The 23,667-nt window shown below is 49.4% G+C and overlaps 1 protein-coding gene across 2 annotated transcripts in view; it reads left to right on the top strand.

The window, feature by feature from the left end:
• The window catches only part of LOC140392864 (pregnancy zone protein-like), a 391,109-nt gene that overhangs the window by 139,557 nt on the left and 227,885 nt on the right, over window positions 1-23,667 (top strand). For both annotated transcript variants that reach the window (XM_072478606.1, XM_072478607.1), the window contains exons 10-14: window positions 4,540-4,649; window positions 8,231-8,392; window positions 11,913-12,140; window positions 12,315-12,378; window positions 19,665-19,810. In XM_072478606.1, the coding sequence (XP_072334707.1) occupies window positions 4,540-4,649; window positions 8,231-8,392; window positions 11,913-12,140; window positions 12,315-12,378; window positions 19,665-19,810 (710 nt within the window). The remainder of the gene's footprint in view (window positions 1-4,539; window positions 4,650-8,230; window positions 8,393-11,912; window positions 12,141-12,314; window positions 12,379-19,664; window positions 19,811-23,667) is intronic.

Below are 23,667 nucleotides of genomic sequence, written 5' to 3'. Positions count from 1 at the left end.
CGCTGGAGGGTGTGCAGAGGAGATTCACTAGGTTGATCCCAGAGATGAGGGGGTTGGATTATGAGGAGAGGTTGAGTAGACTGGGACTGTACACGTTGGAATTTAGAAGGATGCGGGGGAATCTTATAGAAACATACAAAATTATGAAGGGAATAGATAGGATAGATGCGGGCAGGTTGTTCCACTGGCGGGTGAAAACAGAACTAGGGGGCATAGCCTCAAAATAAGGGGAAGTAGATTTAGGACTGAGTTTAGGAGGAACTTCTTCACCCAAAGGGTTGTGAAGTTATGGAATTCCCTGCCCAGTGAAGCAGTAGAGGCTCCTTCATTAAATGTTTTCAAGATAAAGATAGATAGTTTTTTAAAGAATAAAGGATCATGAAGTTCGGCCGGGTAAGTGGAGCTGAGTCCACAAAAGATCAGACATAATCTCATTGAATGGTGGAGCAGGCTCGAGGGGCCAGGTGGCCTACTCCTGCTCCTAGTTCTTGTGTTCTTTTTTTTTAAATTTAGAGTACCCAATTCAGTTTTTCCAATTAAGGGGCAATTTAGCGTGGCCAATCCACCTAGCCTGCACATCTTTTAGGTTGTGGGGGGGGTGAAACCCACGCAAACACGGGGAGAATGTGCAAACTCCACACGGACAGTGACCCAGAGCCGGGATCGAACCTGGGACCTCGGTGCCGTGAGGCAGCTGTGCTAACCACTGAGCCACTGAGCTGCCCTTAGTTCTTATGTTCTTATGTTCTTTTGATGTTTTCACTCTCGTTCTTTCTGTCAGTCTCACTGTCTCTCTTTATCATCCCCTCCCTATTTCTCTCTTTCTATGTGTCTTTTGTTCCCCTCTCTCTCTGCCCCTCTATTATGTGTATTTTCCCTCTCTTTCTGTCTATTTCTTGGGCTCTCTCTTTCTCCAACTATCCCTTACAATTGGCCTTCATTTCTTTTCACTCTGTATCTATATCTGCCTGTTGTAATGAAGAATGTAGACATTTTTCGATATTTTATTTTATATTTTTTGCAGTAATGTTATCAAAAATCCTGGTTTAAATTACACCTAGGCAATATGGCTGCTAAAGCTGTGATTGTGGAGGCGTAATGGTGAGATAATCATTGATTGTAATTGTTTACTTGTTTACACAGTATTGGCTAATGGAATATTGTCATAGAAAGGAAATTCCCTGGGTGTAGTTAATTTATGAGGGATGGTGTTAGTCCCAGCTAAGCTGGACATTGAGATATCTTTGTGGGACTCAGATGATGCAATTAATGGGAGAAGTCAGGTCTATCTGTAATTTGTGGCAGGTTTGGCATAGAATTTGAGCCTGAGAAGACAGAAGGATTTTCAGCTTGTTCATGATAGGGTATCTCCAAAGGTTTGCACAGAGAACAAGAAGTAACCCTAGTTGTTCACGTTGTTTATAAGTGGCATTTGAACTGTATTGGGTTGCTTGGTTGGAATATATATTGCAAAGATATGGGGACAAGAGCTCATGGCAACACCTCCGCTCCAAGCACTAGTGCCTAACAGACTATATCATCGTCTGAGCAAGGGACCACAAAGATCTCCGCATCACTCATGCCACGACAGGAGCCGACAACTGCTGGACTAGCCACTGACTAATCCGCTCTACCATCTCCATCACCCGGTCCCAAACCGACACAGGCAGAACAAACCCTGCCGCAGGAGACTCAATGTCGCTGGACTCAAAGACCCTGAGAAGAAAGAGCTTCTCAGTTGGCACCTCACAGCTAACCTGGCAACAACCAATGAGCCAGAGTCGCAAAATGCCCACAGCGCCTGGTCCACCTTAAAAGCCACCATCGTCAGCACCGGCAAGAAGACCAGGGCTGCATGGTAGCACAGTGATTAGCATAGTTGCTTCACAGCTCCAGGATCCCAAGTTCGATTCCCGGCTTGGGTCACTGTCTGCACGTTCTCCTCGTGTCAGCGAGGGTTTCCTCTGGGTGCTCCGGTTTCCTCCCACAGTCCAAAGATGGGCAGGTTAGGTGGATTGGCTATGCTAAATTGTCCTTAGTGTCCAAAAAAGGTGTGGGGTTATGGGGATAGGGTGGAGGTGTGGGGATAGGGTGGAGGTATGGGCTTAGGTAGGGTGCTCTATCTGAGGGCCAGTGCAGACTCGATGGGCCGAATGTCGTCCTCCTGCACTGTAAATTCTATGATTATGAGACGCTTGGGCTCCCGACCATAGAATCATAGAATTTACAGTGCAGAAGGAGGCCATTCGGCCTATTGAGTCTGCACCGGCTCTTGGAAAGCCCACGCCTCCACCCTATCCCCATAACCCAGTAACCCCACCTATCCTTTTTGGACACTATGGGCAATTTATCATGGCCAATCCACCTAACCACATCTTTGGATTGTAGGAGGAAACCGGAGCACCCGGAGGAATCCCACGCAGACACGGGGAGAACGTGCAGAGTCCACACAGACAATGATCCAAGCCGGGGAATTAAACCTGAGACCCTGGAGCTGTGAAGCAACTGTGATAACCACTATGCTACCGTGCTGCCCACGAAACACCAAGACTGGTTCGACGAGAATGATCAGGAGATCCGGGATCTCCTTGACCGCAAAGGCAAGGCGTTCGTGAGCTGGCAGCTCCCCCAAAACACGAGTGAGAGGAAACAAGCCTACAGACACCTGAAGGTCGAGGTGCAACAAAGAATCCGCAACCTAAAGAATAGATGGCGGGTAGAAATAGCGCAGGAGACTCAACAACTCGCCAACAACCATAATGTGCGCAGCTTCTTCAATGTTTCCTCCTACAGTCAAAGATGTGCAGGTCAGGTGGATTGGCCATGCTAAATTGCCTCTTAAGTGTCCAAAAGTTAGGTGGGGTTACGGGGATAGGGTGCAGGTGTGGGCTTAGGTTAGGTGCTCTTTCAGGGGCTGATGTCGACTCGATGTGCCGAATGGCCTCCTTCTGCACTATAAATTCTATGATTCTATGACATGCAAGCCAAGGTTCTCACCAACAGATCCACCACAGATGCGATCCATGTACCCACGAGGGTCAAACAGGGCTGCGTCATCACACCAATGCACTTCGCCATCTTCCTCGCAGCAACATGCTACCCCATCACCCTGAAGCCCCCCGCTGGAGTGGAGCTAAATCTACTGTTTACCTCCATCTCCAACCCAGAAGCAAGACCAACCCAATTCATCAAGCTGCAGTGTGCAGATGACGCCTGTGTGTGCGCACACTCCGAGGCCAAGCTACAAACCATCGTCGATGGATTCATGGAGGCATATGAGAGGATGGGCCTCTAACTAAACAATTGGAAAGCAAAGGTCCTCTACCAGCTCACTCCAGCCACACAAAACCGCCTCTGACCATCAAGACCGATGCTGAGCTCCTGGACAAGGTGGATCATTTCCCATACCTCACGATTCTCCTCTCGGCACAAGCAGACATTGATGCTGAAATCCAGCATTGACTCCAATGGGTCAGAGCAGTCTTCGGACTGAGGAACAGAGTATTTGAAGAGCGAGACCTCATATCCAACACCAAGCTCATGGTCTACAGAGCAGCCGAGATCCTCGCAATCCTGTATGCGTCAGAAACATAGACAATGTGCAGCAGACATCAAATCCGTGGAGATATATCACCAATGTTGCCTTTTCAATATCCTGCAAATCCACAGGCAGGATAGGAGTACCAAGTGAGCTCCTCTTCCAGGCCAATATCCCCAGTGCTCGGCCAGCTGCAATGGGTGGGCCACATTGCCCGCATGCCCTTCACCAGAATCCCAACACAAGTGCTCTATCCCGAACTCTGCAATAGAAAGCGACCACGAGGGAAGAGGAAACCCTACAAAGACACTGAAAACCTCCCTCAATAAATGCAACATCCCCATAAACACGTGGGAATCGTTTGCCTTAGATACACAAACTGGAGAAGACGCATCCACAAAAACTCCAATCAACTCGAGCGTCGCAGGGTGGAGCAAGCGGAGGCCAAGCCTAAACATCTCCCAGGAGTGGAAGCAAGTTATCCTTGACCCTGAGGGACTGCCCAAGAAGAGGAAGAAGTTGTTCCTTTATTGCTTTATTTTTTCCTTTATTTAACACTCTTTATCTGATAATTGTAAAAGTATTTCTTTGATGTTACTGTGATTAACTCTCTTCAAATTAAAGTTTGTTTCAAAGTAAAAAATGCCTATTGGTCAGAGTCATCATTCCTGTGGTGACGTATCCCTTACTCAGCACAAATTGAAATATTGTTTGGGGTTCTCGTCTGGTATCCTAACTAAAGTTGGGATTTGGCCATTGTCCGAACACTGTCTCGCTCTCTCCCTCTCTCTCTCCCACCCTCCCTATCTTTGTGCCTGTCTCTCTCCCTCTAATTCCATCTCTTGCTGTCTCTCTCTCTCTCTATATCCATCTCTCTCTCACTCTGCCTCTGTATCATTCCCCATTTTGGTCCTTCTGTCTGAAAGACTGTTTTCTTCCTGTCTCTCTCATTCTCTCGATTGCTATAACTACCTATTTCACAAGGTGCCTCCCATCTCCAGGTATTCCAATCCAAGCATTCGCCATGAGTGAAATTGTTACTGAGATCACAAAGATCACGTTTGAAGAAATGGAGGGTTATTTTCGGAAAGACCTTCAGTACACTGGACAGGTAAGATTAATGCAGACAGCATAAATCAACACTGGATATAATGCATAACATAGTTAAGCACGGTGTATTGGGTTAAACTCTCCTTCAAACACTGTGTGATTCATGCAGGGTTAAACTCTCCTACACACACCATTATACACAAGGTTAAACTGTGGTGTCAGAGCCAGAGAAGATAAAGAAGGCATTTAGGGAGCACTACCAGGGACTTTGTGAGGCAGACCCGGGAGGAGAGGAGGGGGATATGGGGCAATTTCTGGACAAGCTGGAATTTCTCTGGTTAGAGGAAGCAAAGAGGCAGGCGTTGGAGGCGCCCCTGGGGCTAAGGGAAGTGCTGGATAGTATCAGGGGTATGAAGTCGGGGAAGATCCCTGGGCCAGATGGGTACACAGCGGAATTCTATAAGGAATTTGCGACGGACCTGGCACCACATCTGTTGGGGGCATTTAATGAAGCACCGGAGAAGGGGGAGTTGCCGGAGACGATGATGCAGGCAGTAATCACACTAATTCCGAAAAAGGGGAAGGACCCGGTGGAATGTGGGTCGTATAGGCCCATATCACTATTGATGTGAAAGTATTGGCTAAGTTGTTGGTGGGGAGGATGGAGGAGTGTCCCCTCGAGGTGGTGGCAGAAGATCAAACAGGTTTTGTGAAGGGCAGGCAGCTCGCGAGTAATATAAGACGGCTGTTTAATGTGGTGATGAATCCGTCGGGGGCTCTGGTACCGGAGGTGGTAGTGTCCATGGACGCGGAGAAGGCATTTGATCGGGTGGAGTGGCGGTACTTGTTCGAGGTTTTGGGAAGGTTTGGGTTTGGGCCGAGAGTTGTGGCATGGGTATGGTTGCTGTATGTGGCACCAAGGGTGAGGGTGAGGACGAATGATATGAGCTCACAAAGCTTTGACTTACACAGGGGTACGAGGCAGGGTGCCCGCAGTCGCCACTGCTATTTGCGCTGGCCATAGAGCCATTGACGATGGCTCTCAAGGGGTCAGCAGAGTGGCGGGGGATGATGAGGGGACAGAGGGAGCATCGGGTGTCGCTCTATACTGATGACCTCTTGCTGTATGTTTCGGATCCGTTGGAGAGTATGGGATTCTGGGCCTGTTGGGGAGGTTTGGAGGGTTCTCAGGGTACAAGCTGAATATAGGGAAAAGTGAGGTATTCCCGGTGAATGAGCTGGCACAGCGGGCTAATTTAGGGGGGATGGAATTTACGGTAGCGAGGGATAGGTTTAGATATTTGGGGATTCAGGTAACGAGGGAATGGACAGGGCTCCACAAGTGGAACTTAACGAAGCTGGTGGAGGAGGCTAGGGAGCATCTTAAGAGGTGGGATTCACTGCACTTAACGCTGGCAAGGAGAGTCCAAGCGGTGAAAATGAATATTCTGCCGAGGTTCTTGTTTATCTTTCAGGCTCTCCCGATCTTTATATCAAAGGCCTTTTATCGGAAAGTGAACACGATCATTTCTGACTTTGTACGGGCGGGGAAGGTGCCGAGGGTGGGGAGGACCCTGCTACAGTGGGGGGGGTTGGCATTGCCGAACTTGCTTCATTATCATTGGGCGGCGAATGTGGACAAGGTGCAGCGGTGGTGGGAAGGAGAAGGGGTAGAGTGGGTTAGGATGGAGGAGGAATCTTGTAAGGGGTCTTGTTTGAGGGCTATGGTGACAGCAGTGTTGCCAATGTCTCCGAGTAGGTATTCAGGGAGCCCGGTGTTGCAGTCCACGATGAAGATATGGAATCAGTTGAGGAGGCATTTTAGGATGGAAGGGATGTCGGTGCTAACGCCGCTGTGCGAGAATCATGGGTTTGAGCTGCGGGGATGGATAATATATACAGCAGGTGGAGGGAAGTGGGGCTGGTCAAGGTGAGGGATCTGTATTTGGAGGAAGGGTTCGCCAGTCTGGAGGAACTAAGGGAGTGGGTAGAGCTGCCGAGGGGGAGTGAGTTCAGGTATCTGCAGGTTAGGGATTTTGCGCAAAAGGTCTGGAGGGGGTTCCCAAGGTTTCCGGGATACACCCTGCTCGAGCGACTGCTGCTTCCGGATGTGGAAGGGGAGGGAAGAATTGGGAATATATACAAGTGGCTGGGGGAGCAGGGAGGCGAGTGGGTGAAGAAGATCAAAGAGAAATGGGAAGTGGAGTTGGGAGGGGAGATCAATTGGGGAGCTGGAGTGAGGCACCGTGTAGGGTAAATGGGATCTCCTCATGTGCAAGGATGAACCTAATACAGTCTAAGGTGCACAGGGTGCATGTGACTCGGGCGAGAATGAGTTGGTTCTTTAGGGGGTAGCAGATGAGTGCGAGAGGTGTGGGGGGGGCAGCGAATCACGCGCGCACATGTTTTGGGGTTGCAAAAAATTGGGAAGATTCTGGGCGGGAGTGTTCGCCAGGCTAGTGGAGAAGGAGGTGGACCCGGACCGTTTGGTGGCGATATTTGGGGTCTCAGAGAAACTGGAACTCATGGAGAGGAAGAAGGCCGATGTCTTGGCCTTTGCCTCTCTGATTGCACGGTGGCAAATTTTACTGGAGTGGCGGTCGGCATCGTCACCGGGAGTAGCGGCTTGGTTGGGTGACCTGTAAACTTCCTGCGATTAGAGAAGGTAAGGTATGAGTTAAGGGGCTCTTGGGGGATGTTTGTGACCATGTATGAGGGGCTGTTCATTGCGGGGGAGTGGGGGGTGAAAAAGAGGAAAAATCTGTACAGACTGTATGGTTGATTGTAGGGAAGCATGTTTCCCGGGGTGTTTGTTCGCTGTAACCTGTTTTGATACATGTTTGTAATAAAATACTTTTTTTTTAAACCCTCTCGCATACACTAATATATATACAGGGTTAAACTCTTCTACACGCACTGTGTAATATATACAGGGTTATACTCTCCTGCACACACTATTATACACAAGGTTAAACTCTCCTACATACACTGTAATATATATATATACAGTTAAACTCCTCTACATGCACTGTGTAATATATATAGGGTTAAACACTCCTACACGCACTGTGTAATATATGCGGGGTTAAACTCTCCTACACACACTATTATGCACAAGGTTAAACTCTCATACATATACTGTAATATATATATAGGGTTAAACTCTCCTACACGCACTGTGCAATATATATAAGGTTAAACACTCCTACACGCACTGTGTATTATATGCAGAGTTAAACTCTCCTACACACATTATACACAAGGTTAAACTCTCATACATATCATGTAATGTATGCAGGATTAAACTCTCCTATGCACACTATGTACTATATACAGGGTTAAACACTCCTACACACACTGTGATATATACAGGGTTAAACTCTCCTACACACACTATTGTGCGCAAGGTTAAACTCTCCTACACACTCTGTAATATATACGGGGTTAAACTCTCCTACACACACTGTGATATATACAGGGTTAAACTCTCCTACACACACTGTTATACACAAGGTTAAACTCTCCTGCACACACTGTGATATATATAGGATTAAACTCTCCTGCACACACTATGTAACATATATTGGGTTAAACACCCTTCATGCTGTTCGATTATGTTAACCCATCTTTCTCAATGCACAGATTCGAATGCAATATTCCACTGGGGGTCCTATATCCAATGCCACAATCTACCTGTTTAACTCTTTGAAACCTGGGGCGGAGAAAGTGAGCACTGATGAGAATGGGATTGCATCATTCTCACTGGACACATCATCCTGGGGATCTCGACCTGTGGCCTTCACGGTGAGTGTGGGTCAATATGACAGGTGGTATTTTTGGAGAGGCTGAGGTTGTCCGAGATTGACTAGGGAATGAGAGGAGGGAATAATCAGGGTTATTAGTGACTGAGTGCGCAATGAAAAGGTGTTTATCAGGGGTATTAGTGACTGAGTGAGGACTGAGAGGGAGTTTATGGAGGTATCAGTGTCTGAGTGGGGCATGAGAGGGGATTTATCAGGGGTGTTAGTGACGAAGTGGGGAATGAGAGGGGTCTATCGGGGGTATTGGTGAAAGAGTGGGGTGACAGTGGGTTTATCGGGGGTATTAGAGTATGAGTGGGGAATGAGGAGGGGGTTTATTGCGGGTATTAGAGTATGAGTGGGGAATGAGAGGGAGTTTATTGCGGTATTAGTGACTGAGTGGGGAATGAGAGGGGGTTTATTGGGATATTAGTGACTGAGTGGGGAATCAGAGGGGTTTATTGCGGTATTAGTGACTGAGTGGGGAATGAGAGGGAGTGTTTATCGGGGTATTAGTGACTGAGTGGAAAATGAGAAGGGGGGGGGTTTATCCCGGGAATTAATGAAAGAGCGAGGAATAAGCGTGTTTCTCAGGGATATCAATGACTGAGTGGGGAGTGAAAGGGGGTTTATTAGGGGTATTAGTGAAAGTGGGAAAGGAGTGGGGGTTTATCAGGAGTTTCCGTGGCTCAGTGGGGAATGAGGGGGGTTTATCTGGGGTATTAGAGTATGAGTGGGGAATGAAAGCGGGGTTTATCGACGATATTAGTGTCTGAGTGATGAATGCGGGGCTTCTTGAGGGTATTAGTGACTGAGTATGGAATCAGATTTTTCGGGGGTACGAGTGACTGAGTGGGAAGTGAGAGGGGGTTTTCTCAGGGGTACGAGTGACTGAGTGTGGAATAGGGGTCTTCTCAAGGGTATTAGTGACCGTGTGTGGAAAGGGGGCTTTATGATTGAGAGGAATGAGTGGGGGTTTATCGGGGGTATTAGTGTCTGAGTGGGGAATGAGTTACATAGAACATACAATGCAGAAGGAGGCCACTCGGTCCATCGAGTCCGCACCGACCCACTTAAACCCTCAATTCCACCCTATCCCCATAACCCAATAACCCCTCCTAACGTTTTTGGACACTAAGGGCAATTTAGCATGGCCAATCCACCTAACCTGCACGTCTTTGGAGGAAACCTACAGGAGCACCCGGAGGAAACCCGCGCAGACACGGGGAGAACGTGCAGACTCCGCACAGACAGTGACCCAGCGGGGAATCGAACCTGGGACTCTGGCGCTGTGAAGCCACAGTGCTAGCCACGTGCTGCCAAGAATGAGGGGATTTATCTGAGTGGGGAATGAGAGGCAAGTTTATCGGGGTGTTAGTGTTTGAGTGGGGAGTTAAGGGTGGTTATCTGTGGTTTAGGGTCTGAGTGGGGAATGAGAGGAAGGCTTATCGAGGGTATTAGTGTCTGAATGGGGAGTGAGACGAGGATTTATCGGGGGTATTAGTGTCTGAATGGGGAATGTGAGTAGGGTTTATCGGGTATTAGTCACTGAGTGGGAATGACAGGGTTTATCTGGGTATTAGTGTCTGCGTGGGGAATGAGAAGCCGTTTATTGGGGGAATTAGTGACTGAGTGGGGAATGAGAAGCCGTTTATTGGGGGTATTACTGTCTGAGTGAGTAATGAGAGGAGGGTTCATAGGTTTTTTTTAAGTTCATTGAAAAGTGCAGTATTCACTTTCTCTTCCTGTATGTGTTGGTGCTATGGGGCAGATACTCACCCATTTCCATCACCAGTAATACCTGGGACAGGGGACGAGTCTGTCGCTGGGGGCTCCACTTCACCTCATGCCTGGCTGACCAGAAGTCTCTCCCGCTCTCTTCGGCAGTCATTGACATGTTTGGATTGATTTGCAAATTAACACACTTGATCTGTTTGACTGCGTTATGAACACACCTTCCTTGGCTATCAAGTGTTGGGGTGGGACTTGAACCTGGAGCTTCTGGCTCTGCGGCAGGGGCGCTAACCCGCTGCCCCACAAGACCTATTCCCTCATTCATTATTCATTCCTAAAAACCCCTTGAGAAGCTGGTGTGAAGCTGCCACCTTAACCCGCTGCAGTCCGTATGGTGTAGGTAACCCGCTGCCCCACAAGACCTATTCCCTCATTCATTATTCATTCCTAAAAACCCCTTGAGAAGATGGTGTGAAGCTGCCACCTGAACCCACTGCAGTCCGTATGGTGTAGGTACACCCACAATGCTGTTTGTGAGGGAGCTCCAGGATCCTGACCCGGCGACAGTGAACGAATGGTTGATATATTTCCAAATCGGGATGGTGAGTGACTTGGAGGGGGACGTGCAGGTGGTGGCATTCTCCATGTGTCCTTCTATATGGTAGAGGTTGTGAGTTTGGAAGGTGCTATTGAAGGAACTGTCTGCACAGTCTGCACGTTCTACGGGGGTTTCCTCCGGGTGCTCTGGTTTCCTCCCACAGTCCAAAGATGTACAGGTTAGGTGGATTGGCCATGCTAAATTGCCCTTAGTGTCCAAAATGGTTAGGTTGGGTTACTGGGTTATGGGGATAGGGTGGAGGTGTGGGCTTTAGTAGAGTGCTCTTTCTAAGGGCCGGTGCAGACTCGATGGGCCGAATAGCCTTCTTCTGCACTGTAATGTCTATGATTCTATGAACTTTGGTGAGTTGCTGCAATGCATCTTGCAGATAGTACACACTGCTGCTACTGTGCGTCGGTGGTGGAGGGTGTGCATGCGGTTAGCATGTTGATCAAGTGGGGCTGCTACATCCTGGGTGGTGTCGAGCTTCTTGAGTTTGGGAGTTGCACTCATCCAGGCAAGTGGAGAGTATTCAATCACACTCCTGACTTGTGCCTTGTAGATGATGGATAGGCTTTGGAGGGGGAGTCAGGAGGTGAGTTACTCTCCTCAGGTTCCCAGCCTCTAACATGCTCTTGTAGCTGCAGTATTTATATGGCTGGGTCCCAGTTCAGTTTCTGGTCAATACTCACCCCAGGAAGTTGACTGTGGGGGATTCAGCGATGGTAATGCCAGTGAATGTCAAAGCGGAGATGGTGTGATTCTCTCTTGCTGGAGATTATCATTGTTCGACACGATAAGTGCATAGGGAGCAGCTGTTCCCCTTAGTTGAAGGATCAGTTATGAGGGGACACAAGTTCAAGGTGAGGGGCAGGAGGTTTAGGGGGGATGATCTGGGAAGGTGGTAGAGGCGGGTTGCCTCACATTCTTTAAGAAGTACCTGGACGTTCACTTGGCACGTCATAACATTCAATGCTATGGCCCAAGTGCTGGCAAATGGGATTAGGTAGGCAGGTCAGATATTTTTCATGTGTTGGTGCAAACTCGTTGGGCCGAATGGCCTCTTTTGCGCTGGATTATTCTGTGATTCTGACTCTGAATGCTTCAGGACGGTGTTGGGGGAAATTGAGGAGAATGTCTTGTGGATGCTGAATTTTCTTGACCTGTTCCTCTCTCCTCCTTCCATGTCTAGGCAATTTATCAGGGTCAGTACCAGGGCAATGAATATCGAAACACACTGCCCCACCATCAATCAGCTCATCATCTGGTTAAACCCTTCTACTCCAGATCCAACAGTTACCTCGCCATCAGGAAACATGGTCACGATCTGGCCTGTGATTCAGAACTGGATGTAAACGTTGACTACATCATCAAGGCTCTGTCTGCCCAGGAAAAGCACAACCTGGATGTCTTCTACCTGGTAAGAACATATGGCTCATCCCACAACTAGACCACAGACCCTGAACACTGCCCTTGGACCCTCACCCATTCCCATGCCCTCTATTCCCACACACCCGCATGCTCCCTGACCTCTGACACTCTCCCCTAATCTGCAATCTCTCCGTGTGAATCATCCTCTTCTCTCTCCCTATAGGTGATGTCAAGAGGACTGATCATGACATTTGAGAAGAAAACGATCTCCGTTGGAGGCTCTGAAGGTTTGAGCTTCACCCCTCTCGATTGTCCTTTGAGACATCCTGCATCGATTAGCGCACCTCGCCCCTAAAATATTCACAGCCCCTCAGTGTCCCCAGACTAGCAATATGTGATCTAAATCACACAATCCCGGTTGTTGGGATGTTGTCGGTCCAGAACCTGTCCGTTAATGTATTCTTTGTCTTCTTCGGTAGGGTAACAGCAAGTCTTTCCCAATGATTTGTAAGTTTCTACATGTAGATAGGAAAGGGTACAAGTAAGGAGCTAGCCTGCAGTTGTGGTCTTTACGCATCCCTGTCCGACACCATGCTGATTCTGGGACATGTGCCTTCTTGCATCACTGTGTTGGCGGTACTGTGCTCACTCTCCCATTAAGCAAATCACATGTCACCCAAATCCTAACACTACACCTTCACCAAACACTGATACCACAACTGCTTCAAACCCTTAAACAACATGTCCCCTAAACCCAGATACGACATCTCCCGCAAACCCTGATACTACACCTCCCCCAAACCCTGATACTACCCATCAACCAAACCCAGATACTAAACCTCCCCAAACCCTGATACTCCAAAACCCTGATACTACCCATCACCCAACCCAGATACTAAACCTCCCAAAACTCTGATACTACACCTCCCACAGACCCTGATACTACACCTCCCCCAGATCCTGATAATACACCTCTCCCAAGCCCTTGAACATACATTCCTAAAAACACTGAAACTACACCTCTCCCAAATCCTAATACTACATCGCCTCCTAACCCTGATACTACACGTCCGCCAAACCCTGATACTTTACATCCCCAAACCCAGATACTACACTTCCCAAAACCCTTCAATCACATGACCCCAAACACGTACACTATATCTTAACCAAACCCGATACTATACTTCTCCAAACACTGATCCTACACCTCCCCCGAACCCCGATACTACACCTCCCGAACCTTGATACTACACCTCCCCCGAATCCTGATAGTATACCTCCCCGAACCTTGATATTACACCTCTCCCAAACACTTACAGTACACCGCCACAAACCCTTACCTTACACCTCCACCAAACCCTGATACTACGCCTCTCTCAAGCCCTTAAACCACAGGAACCCCAAACCCTGAAACCATATAACTCCCAAACCGTGATACAATACCCTGTCTAAACCATGATACTGCACCTCTCCCAAAATCCTAACCCACATGTCCCCAAACCCTTACACTACACCTTAACCAAGCTATGATACTACCTCCCCAAAACCTTAAACCACACGTCCCCCAAACTCTAATACTACGTCTCCCAAATCCTGATACTACACCTCCCGCCGAACTATGATACTACACCTCCCCCAAACCCTTAAACGACATGTCCCCCAAACCCTGAAATTACACCTCCCCATTAACCTTAAATTACACCTCCCTCAAACACTTAAACCACACCTTCCGCAAACCCCAATACTACACCCCCCCAAACTCTACATTACAGCCCCCCAAAATGCTTAAACTACACCTCCCAAACTCTTACACTGTACCTCCCCCAAACCCTGATACTACACCTTCCCCAAACCCTGATACTACACCTCCACCAAACCCTGATACTACATCTCCCCAAACCCTGATACTACACCTTCCCCAAACCCTGATACCACATCTCCACCAAACCCTGATACTACACCTTCCCCAAACCCTGATACTACACCTCCACCAAACCCTGATACTACACCTCCCCAAACCCTTAAATCACATATCTCCCAAACCCTTAAACCACACATTTCCCAAACCCTTAGACGACAACTCACCCAAACCCTGATACTACCTACGCCTCCCACAAATCCTGATACTACACCTTCCCCAAACCCTGATAGTCCACCTCTCCCAAACCCTGATAGTCCACCTCCCCAAACCCTGAAACCGTGCCACCCCAAACTGTCATATGACTCCTCATCCAAACCATGATACTGCACCTCCCCCAAACCCTTAACGCACATATCTCCCAAACCTTCACCTTACACCTCCCCTAAACCCTGATACTACACCTCCCCAAACCCTGATACTACACCTCCCCCAAACCCTGATACTACACCTCTCCAAACCCTGATACTACACCTCCCCAAACACTGACACGACACCTCCCCAAACCCTGATACTACACCTCCCCAAAACCCCATACATACCCCTCAAGCGCTGATACTACATCTCCCAAATACCTTATACTACACCTCCAAGCCCTGATACTACATCCCCCAAACCTTGATTCCTTCCAAAAACCCTGATACTCACCTCTTCCAGATCCTTATAGTACACCTCCCCCTACGCTGATACCATACCTCCTCCTGTACCCTGATGCTACACCTCCCTCTGTACCCTGATGTTACACCTCCCCAAACCCTGATTCTACACTTTCCCCCAAACACTGACACTACACTTCCCCCAAACCTGAGAATAACTTTCCTCAAACCCTGGTGCACCTTCCCAACCCCTGAGACTGCAGCCCTCAAACACTGATACTGCATCTCCCCAAATCCCTTATACTACACCTCCCCAACGCCTGATACTTCACCTCCCTCAAACTCTGCTGCTACACCTTCCCCATTCCCTGATACTACACCTTGTCCGACCTTGATACTACACCTTCCCATTCCCTGATACTACACCTTCTCCAAATCCAGACGCTACATCTCTCCCTAACTATTGTACCACACCTACCCAAACCCTTGTACTACATCTCTCCAAACCCGTAAACTACACTACCCAAACTCTGATACTATACCTTCACCCAAATATTTATACTGCAACTCCAGAAACACTGATACTACATCTTCTCCAAGCACTTACATAAAACCACCCTGAACTCTCATATTACACCTCTCCCAAACCCTGGAACTACACTGGATGTACCGCTCCGCCTGGGTGTCGGTGACATCACGGATGCACTTGTGCGGCGATGCCTGGGAAATCCACTCGGCGACAGGAACGACCCTGTCGCGTAGACGTTCAGCGAGACCGTCACCTTGACGGCCAGCGGGAGCGGGTGTCCGCCCCCATACCTCTGCAGTGCCAGGTGTGCCATCATCTGGCAGATATGTCTGGCAGTCTCCCTGCTCATCCGCAGTCTCCTTCTGCATGCCCGGTCCAGAAGGTGCTCAAATGATATGTGGCGCTGGTACACGCGGGGCTTCATCCGGTGCCTCTTTGGTACCTCCTCCTCCTCCTTCCCCTCCTCGGCCTGTCGGGCAGGTGGCCCTCGAGCCTGAGCGTCTGCCATTTGCCCCTCTGCAGCCCATTCCTCTGCTGTGGCCTCTGCCTCCTCTCTGAGAGGCCCCCGTTTATGCTGCCACAGGGCTTCATGCAGAGCTGCGGCCATTGCCACGGCGGCCAGCATCGCAGGTTTCATAGAATTTACAGTGCAGAAGGAGGCCATTCGGCCCATCGAGTCTGCACCGGCTCTTGGAAAGAGCACCCTACCCAAGGTCAACACCTCCACCCTATCCCCATAACCCAGCAACCCCACCCAACACTAAGGGCAATTTTGGACAGCAAGGGCAATCTATCATGGCCAATCCATCTAACCTGCACATCTTTGGACTGTGGGAGGAAACCAGAGCACCTGGAGGAAACCCACGCACACACGGGAAGGATGTGCAGACTCCGCACAGACAGTGACCCTAGCTGGTATCAAACCTGGGACCCTGGAGCTGTGAAGAAATTGTGCTATCCACAATGCTACCGTGCTGCCCTCGATGACCGAAAACCATTATTTTCTGCAGGGAGTGAAAGGCAAACATGTTAGCATGGCGCATACTCCCGTGCCCAACCAGGTGCCATGGGCTCCACGGTGGCCCCTGTTTGGCACCGCGGGACCCCACCCACAATTATCTCCACCCCACCACCACCACCCCCCCGGCATTCTGGCCCTGTCGGTGCCCCGGCCCTGGCGTCCGTCCCTGCTGCCAGGGGAACCGTTGACTGGCATTGCCCTCACTGGGGGCTGCCGTCGGTGTGGCCCTGGGTGGTCCCCTGGTGGGTGGCTGCCGGTTGGGTGGGATGTTCGGGGGAGGGGGGGATGCCCATCCATATGGCCATTGTCACTGCCGTGCACCCAAGGTCCGGGGTAGGTGGCCAGAAAGCTGGCGCTTTAATGGCGGTCAGTGCCTGGGCACGGCCCCTGTCCTGTGAGGGGGCTCCCCGGCTGCTCGGCCTGTCCCCTACCCCTCCTCCTCCCCTCCCCAGGCTTTGGCAGGACCCCCCCTACCCCCCCCCCCCCCCCCCCCCCCCCCCCCCCCCCCCCCACCGCAGCCAGCGCGTCCGGTGTCCAAGCCGGGAGCCCGCAATCACACCACGCCACTTCCTATCTCCTTTCTTTCGCTCAGCAGCCAGGACGCCAGGTTCACGATTTTTAAAAGCACATTAGAAACACGCCATCGGGAAATCGGCCCATCCGAGGCGCTGAATCGCGGAGGCCCCGGAGGATCGGGTGTCAGGCCCGCTAATGATATGCCTACTGTACTTGCAGGCCGCGTGACAAGTGCCAGGTTCACATCGTTTTTGGCGGGCCAGAGAATCCCGGTTCAGCGTCAAACCGGCGTCTACCTCGATTTCGGCATCGGAAGCTATTCTCCGCCCGATCGCGTTTCCCGATTTCGTTGTCAGCTAACAGAGAATCCAGCTCTTTATTTTGCACCTCCTCCGAACCCTGATACTACACCTTCCCCAAACCCTTAAACGAGATGACCCCCAAACCCTTACACTACACTTCTCACAAATCTTGACACTACACCTTCTCCAGATCCTTATGCTATACCTCCCCTGAAACCCTGATACCACACCTCCACATCCCAAATACTGCTAGATGGATTCAGAACTGGCTTGGCCATAGAAGACAGAGGGTAGCAGTGGAAGGGTGTTTTTCTAAATGGAGGTCTGTAATAGTGGTGTTCTGCAGGGATTAGTACTGGGACCTCTGCTGTTTGTAATATATAAAAATGACTTGGGGGAAAAAAAGCGCAGCTGGTCTGATTAGCAAGTCTGCGGATGATACTAAGATTCCTGGAGTTGTGGATAGTGATGAAGATTGTCAGAGAATACAGCAGGATATAGATAGGCTGCAGAATTGGTGGAGAAATAGCAGATGGAATTTAACCGGGACAAATGTGAGGTGTTGCATTTTGGTGGGAGCTATAAAATAAATGGCAGAACCATTGGTTCTATCTATGGCATATACACACAGAGAGATCTGGGCGCGCAGGTCCACAGAGCCTTAAAAGTGGCTTCACAGGTGGAAATGATGGTAAAGAAAGCATATGGCATGCTTGCTTTCATAGGATGTGGTATTGAGTATAAAAGTTCGCAAATTATGTTACAATTCTATAAAATGTTGGTTAGGCCACATTTGGAATACTGTGGTCATATTACCAGAAGAACATGGAGGCTTTGTAGAGAGTACAGAAAAGGTTTAACAGGATGTTTCCTGGCATGGAGGGTATTAGCTATGAGGAGAGATTGAATAAACTGGGAATGTTCTCCCTAGAAGACGGGCAGCACGGTAGCAAAAGTGGATAGCACTGTGGCTTCACAGCGCCAGGGTCCCAGGTTCGATTCCCCGTTGGGTCACTGTCTGTGCGGAGTCTGCACGTTCTCCCTGTGTCTGCATGGGTTTCCTCCCACAGTCCAAAGACGTGCAGGTTAGGTGGATTGGCCATGATAAATTGCCCTTAGTGACCAAAATGGTTAGAGTGGTTATTGGGTTACGGGGGTAGGGTGGAAGTGAGGGCTTAAGTGGGTCAGTGCAGACTCAATGGGCTGAATGGAAAGACGGAGGCTGAGGGGCGACCTGATAGAAGTCAATAAAATTATTAGGGTTATCGATAGGGTGAACAGTTGGAGGCTTTTTCCCAGGGCGGAAATGACAATCACAAGGGGGCACAAGTTCAAGGTGAGGGGGAAAGGTTCAGTGGATATGTGGGGGGGGGGGGGGGGAAGTCTTTTACACAGAGGGTGGTGGTGGCCTGGAATGCACTGACAAGTGAGGTGGTTGAGGCAGATTCGTTAGCAACCTTTAAGACTTATCTAGATAGGATACAGGCGGTTGGTCTAGATAGGACACGTGATCGATGCAGGCTTGGTGGGCCGAAGGACCTGTTCCTGTACTGTTCTTTGTTCTTTATTTGTTCTCTCTCTCTAACTATTTCTCTCTAACTCTCACTAACTAACTCTCACTATCTCACTCTCACTATCTCTCTAATTCTCACTCTCATTCTCACACTCTAACTCTCACGTTCTCTCCCTCATCTCTCTCTCACTCTCGCACTCTCTCATGCTCTCGCACTCTCTCCCTCTCATTCTCTCGCTCGCTCACTCACTCTCACTTTCTCACTCTGTCGCTCCCCCTCTCTCACTCAATCTCACTCTCTCACATTCTCTCTTTCCAGTTAAAGAAGATTATTTCCTCCACTCTCTCCCGATCTGTGTTGATATCTCTCCAGTTGCTACCCTCCTGGTCTGTACTGCTCTCTGTGTCTTTGTCGCACACACACTGTCACTCACTCACTCTGTCACTCATTCACTCTGTCTTTCACTCACTCACTCACTCACTCTCAATGCTGATATCTCTCTGTTGCTCGCCTCCTAGTCTTTACCATTCTCTGTGTCTCTTTCTCTCTCACTCTCAATCTCTCACTTTCTCTATCACTTTTCGTCACTCTCCCTCTCCCCTTTCCCTCTCTCCCACAATCTCTCTCACACTCTCTTTCACACTCCCCCTCTCCCCTTCCCCTTCCCCCTCCCCCTCTTCCTCTCCCCTTCCCCCTCCCCCTCTCCCTCTCTCATTCCCTTCTCTCTAACCCTCTCTCTCACTCTCTACGTTCAATCTCACTCACTCTCTCCCCCACTTTCTCCTGATCAATGCTGATATTTCTCCGCTTGTTCAGCTCCTGGGGCTGGATTCGCCCCGCCGCGCCACATTTCAGGTTACCCCATCAGCGGGATGCTCCATTAAGCCGGCCGGTCAATGGGGTTTCCCATTGTCGGGCAGCCCCATGCCGTCGGGTAAACCCCAAGCTGCTGGCAAAACGGAGCACCCCTCCGGCGGAGAATCCAGCCCCCTGGCCTTTACCATTCTCTGTGTCTCTCTCGCTGTTTCTCAAGGTTCAGAAGGACATTTCCACCCCTCCCGATCAATGCTAATATCTCTCTGGTTGCTCGCCTTCTGGTCTTTACTGCTATCTGTGTCCCTCTATCTCACTCTCATTCATACTCTCTCTCTCACTCTCTCCCTCACTCTCTCTCCAGGTACAAAAGGACATCTCCACTTCTCGCTCCCGATCAATGCTGATATCTCTCCGGTTGCTCGCCTCCTGGTATTTGCCGTTCTCCCTGATGGGGAAACAATTGGTGACAGCGCAAAATTCCAGGTTTCCAAATGTTTCCGGAACAAGGTGAGCAGAACTCCAGATCTCTATTTCAGTTCTACCTCACTCCCTCTCTCCATCTCCCCCTCCAATCTGCTCTGTTACATGCCTCTATCCATCCTAGCCCCCTACTATACTCCTGATCCACACACGACTTTGTGGCAAAATTCAGCTCCAATGCCATCTATAAGTTTGCTGACGACACCACAATAATGGGTCGGATCACAAAAAACGATGAGTCAGAATACAGGAGGGAGCTAGAGAACTTAGTGGCATGGTGCAATGACAACAATCTCTCCCTCAATGTCAACAAATGAATGAGCAGGTCATCGACTTCAGGAAGCGAAGTGTCATTCTTGTGTCACCTTGAGAAAGCAGGCAGCATAATCATTTTGACCCCTCCCACCTGTTGCCTTTCTTTCCTACTTTGTCTTTTCTGTGGCTCTGTTCCAATCAGTGAGTTTGCCCTTCTTTCTGTGTTATCTATGTCTTAATGCTTCGCCAGATATCAGATGATATCACCACAAATTTCAACCGGCTATCGATCAAAGAGCCAAACACCAGTTAGTTAGTTCAAGGTCAAGGGTACTTTATTTACACACAATTAGTCATGCAACATAAATACTACTAGTTAACTACACCTATCGACTAAGACAACCTGCACTTATCTTCGGGCACCTGGCTTAGGTCAGAAAACAGTGACCGCTGTTTAATTCTGGATCTCTCGGGTTCGAAGGGGTAACCACTGCTCAGCTGGGCTCATCCGTCTGGTAGCGAGCGTTGAACTTGGACTTGCTTCTGGTGTTGCTGCAGTTGGCGATGGCCGTGACCGGGGTACCAAGGCCAAAAGAGAGCGAACATATGGCAAACTCTTCTTCTTATACTCGGGGGGGGGGCTTTCGCGCTCTTTTGGGCGGCCCTTCGATTTGGGCTTTACTAATTGGGTGATCCCTGATCACTCCGTTCGATTCCTTAACCAATAAGTGGGCGGGGATCTGGATGGCTGGGCATGTCCCAAGTGGTCACTGACCCCGTTGTTTGCGTTTCCCTTGAACAGGGAGTGGCGCCGAAATGCCTGGGACTGTCCCGGTTTCTTGAGTATCAATCCTTTGTTTTGGTGAAGGTGGGCCATCAAATGCTAATCGGCCGCATTAAAATGCTAATTAGACAGAGTTTCGATACCGTCTGGACTTCTTGCTGCCAAATATGCATTTCAGACTCTGAGCCTGCCTGAGTCTTGGCTTGTCCATTTTACCCACCAGGCTTTGCGAGTTTCTCTGTACCTAGTTGGAAGTGGCCATCCCAAATGGCTACAGTCCATCCTCTTGATCCCCAACACGAAGGTGAAGGATCACAATACTGGGTCTTCTTTGTTCTCTGAAATGCCGGGTACCCTTAACCAAGGACAGGTTCTACTCTGTCCTATGGGTCAAAAACATTTACCTAATTTTCCCTAAACAACATATATCTAAGAATTTCTAGGGGGGCATTTAACATTCCGAAAAAGGGGAACCTCTAACTGTCTCTAACATGCTGCTATTTAACAATCAAAGAACTTATCTTACAATACAAAAATCCGATAGCAGCATTACATTTCTTCCTATCACTGACATTCACATACACAGAAAAATAAACTTTATTAACAAAACAATAACCGCGGAATTTATTAAAGAGGAAGGTTCAGAAAGAGTGTGGGGTTTGCTGGAGTCCGAGGAATGGGGCTCTAAATGTGGATACTGGAGGGCGGGAGGCTCTCCTCCTCCATTTTCGCAATGTAATTGTCTGGATGACACTGCACAATATGGCTATCACTAGTAAGGCTTCCACTGTGTAGGACAGTGAATGCCTCTTGACAAAGTTCTCACACCATGTGGGGGTATCGGTGGCTGGGTGTATGTGTGGTGTAGTGTCCGGGCTGGGTGTTGGGTAGTCGTGTTCGGGGCCTGTGTGGTGAGAGAGGTAGAGGTGGGTGACGCGCGGAACTGGACTGTTCCAGCGACGATCATGATGCCGATCATCAGGGTCGTCTTCATCTTATTCAAGTTTTCCTTCTCCTTCATGTATCTTCATATCTTTCTAAGAGAACAAGCATAGTATCTGTTATAATCGTGTGGTTTAACATCTCGTATGTCTGTCTGTGTCTACTTAACGTCAATTTCCCATTAGAATCGTCATCATATGTGACCCCCTCATTTTTTTTTTTAAACAACCATTTGCGGAGACAAGACATCCGGAAAAAAAATTTGTGTCACAGTGCGAGCGCTCTCACACCCTGTGATCGATGGCCTGAGTGGGCGGACAATTTCTCCGTCCTTTGCAAACTTGTTTTTCCAACCAAGTGTTTCTGACATGTAAATGGTATGTGGCGGACAGCTACCGAAGGGTTGCCGGAAAGGGCGAAAGTTGTGGCAAAAAGCATTCTTTAAACCCCAAGTCTAGAAAAAAAAACAGCGAAAGAGTTTCGAAAACAAGTATCCGAATGGGGTGGTGCGTATGATCCGCGGCAGGGCAAGAATGGGTGGGATCCCCGGGTGGGGCGGTGATCAGTGCCGTTGCTCCACTACCCGAGCTTGGCTGACCAAATGTATAGGGGGTCCTCAGGCAGGGCGGGGTTAAGTGCCGTTACTCCACTGCCTGAGTGACCTTCCAAGAGCGGTACGAATTTGGCTCCAACAAGCTTGTTTCTTTAACTGCCAAGTGGCATCGGAAGAGTAATTATGACTGCATCAAAAAAGCGTCCGTGAGGACGACACACAAAATCGTACAAGAGAGAACGAACAACATTTAAACACAAACTAAACATAAAAGCGAGCAGGTTCCATCAGAGTACAGGACACCGTAAATCGCAATCGGTTCCTGACTCTCATCATCTGGACACCTCAAGATTCCATTTCAAAAAGATGTTCAAAGGGGTTGCCATGGTGGGAGTCAGACTCAGAGTTGTCACCATCTCCCGGGTGCCAAACTCGTTCATGGAGTTTGCGTGCTAACGCGGCGTGTGCCGATGTGGGGTCCATTTCATCATTCCTTGTCAGGCGACAGGAATTGTCACGATGCCAGTGCTTCGTGTTCTGTAGGGAGGTTGCAAGGGGGCTGTCGCTATCGTCGGGTGGCGGGTCAGGTTCCGGTGTGGGCAAATAAATCGTTTCAAAGAGGCTGAGCGTATCGTGGTCGGGGTCTCTGGGCCTGTAGTGACTGGGGCCTGGTTCGTGGGATTTTTGTTTGGGTCTCTCAGGGGCTTCGGTTGTGCTGTCGCTGTTGCTAGCAGCCGAATCGAGCGTCAGGGTGAAATTTGATTCTGGGGGCGTGGTCAAGGTCATGTCTGTGGACGTCCTGGTGCTGCTGGGGGAGGGGGAACTTGGGTTGTCAGTGGGCTGGTCCTCATTGCCTGCCATCGCCAATGAGAGGTGGTGCGAGTGGCTGCACTGTGTCCATAAACCTTAAGCTGATTTACATGGAGCCATCCTGATTTTCCGTTTGGATATGTGATTTTATAAACTGAGGGGCTTACTTTGTCCGAGATTGAATAGGGTCCTGCAAACGTCAGCCAGATGACTCCTCGTCCTGGACTTCAGTGGCGTATGCCTCCAGGGCCATGACGCCCACTGAGCAAAGGTACGCTCAGATTGAGAAGGAGTGTCTGGGCCTCCTGACAGGGATAGTCAAGTTTCACGACTACGTTTACGGCCTGCCAAAATTCATGGAAGAAACAGACCACAGGCCTCTAGTCCACATAATCCAGAAGGATTTAAATGACATGACACCTCGGCTACAGCGAATTCTTCTTAAACTACGCCGCTACGACTTCGAACTTGTCTACACGCCAGGCAAAGAGCTGATCATTGCAGATGCCCTATCCAGGTCCATTACCACACCATGTGAAC

Source organism: Scyliorhinus torazame, chromosome 16 (genome assembly GCF_047496885.1).
Source record: "Scyliorhinus torazame isolate Kashiwa2021f chromosome 16, sScyTor2.1, whole genome shotgun sequence".
Lineage (NCBI taxonomy): Eukaryota > Metazoa > Chordata > Chondrichthyes > Carcharhiniformes > Scyliorhinidae > Scyliorhinus > Scyliorhinus torazame.
The sequence above is the reverse complement of the archived record's forward strand: the minus strand, read 5'-3'. Positions and strand labels throughout refer to the sequence as shown.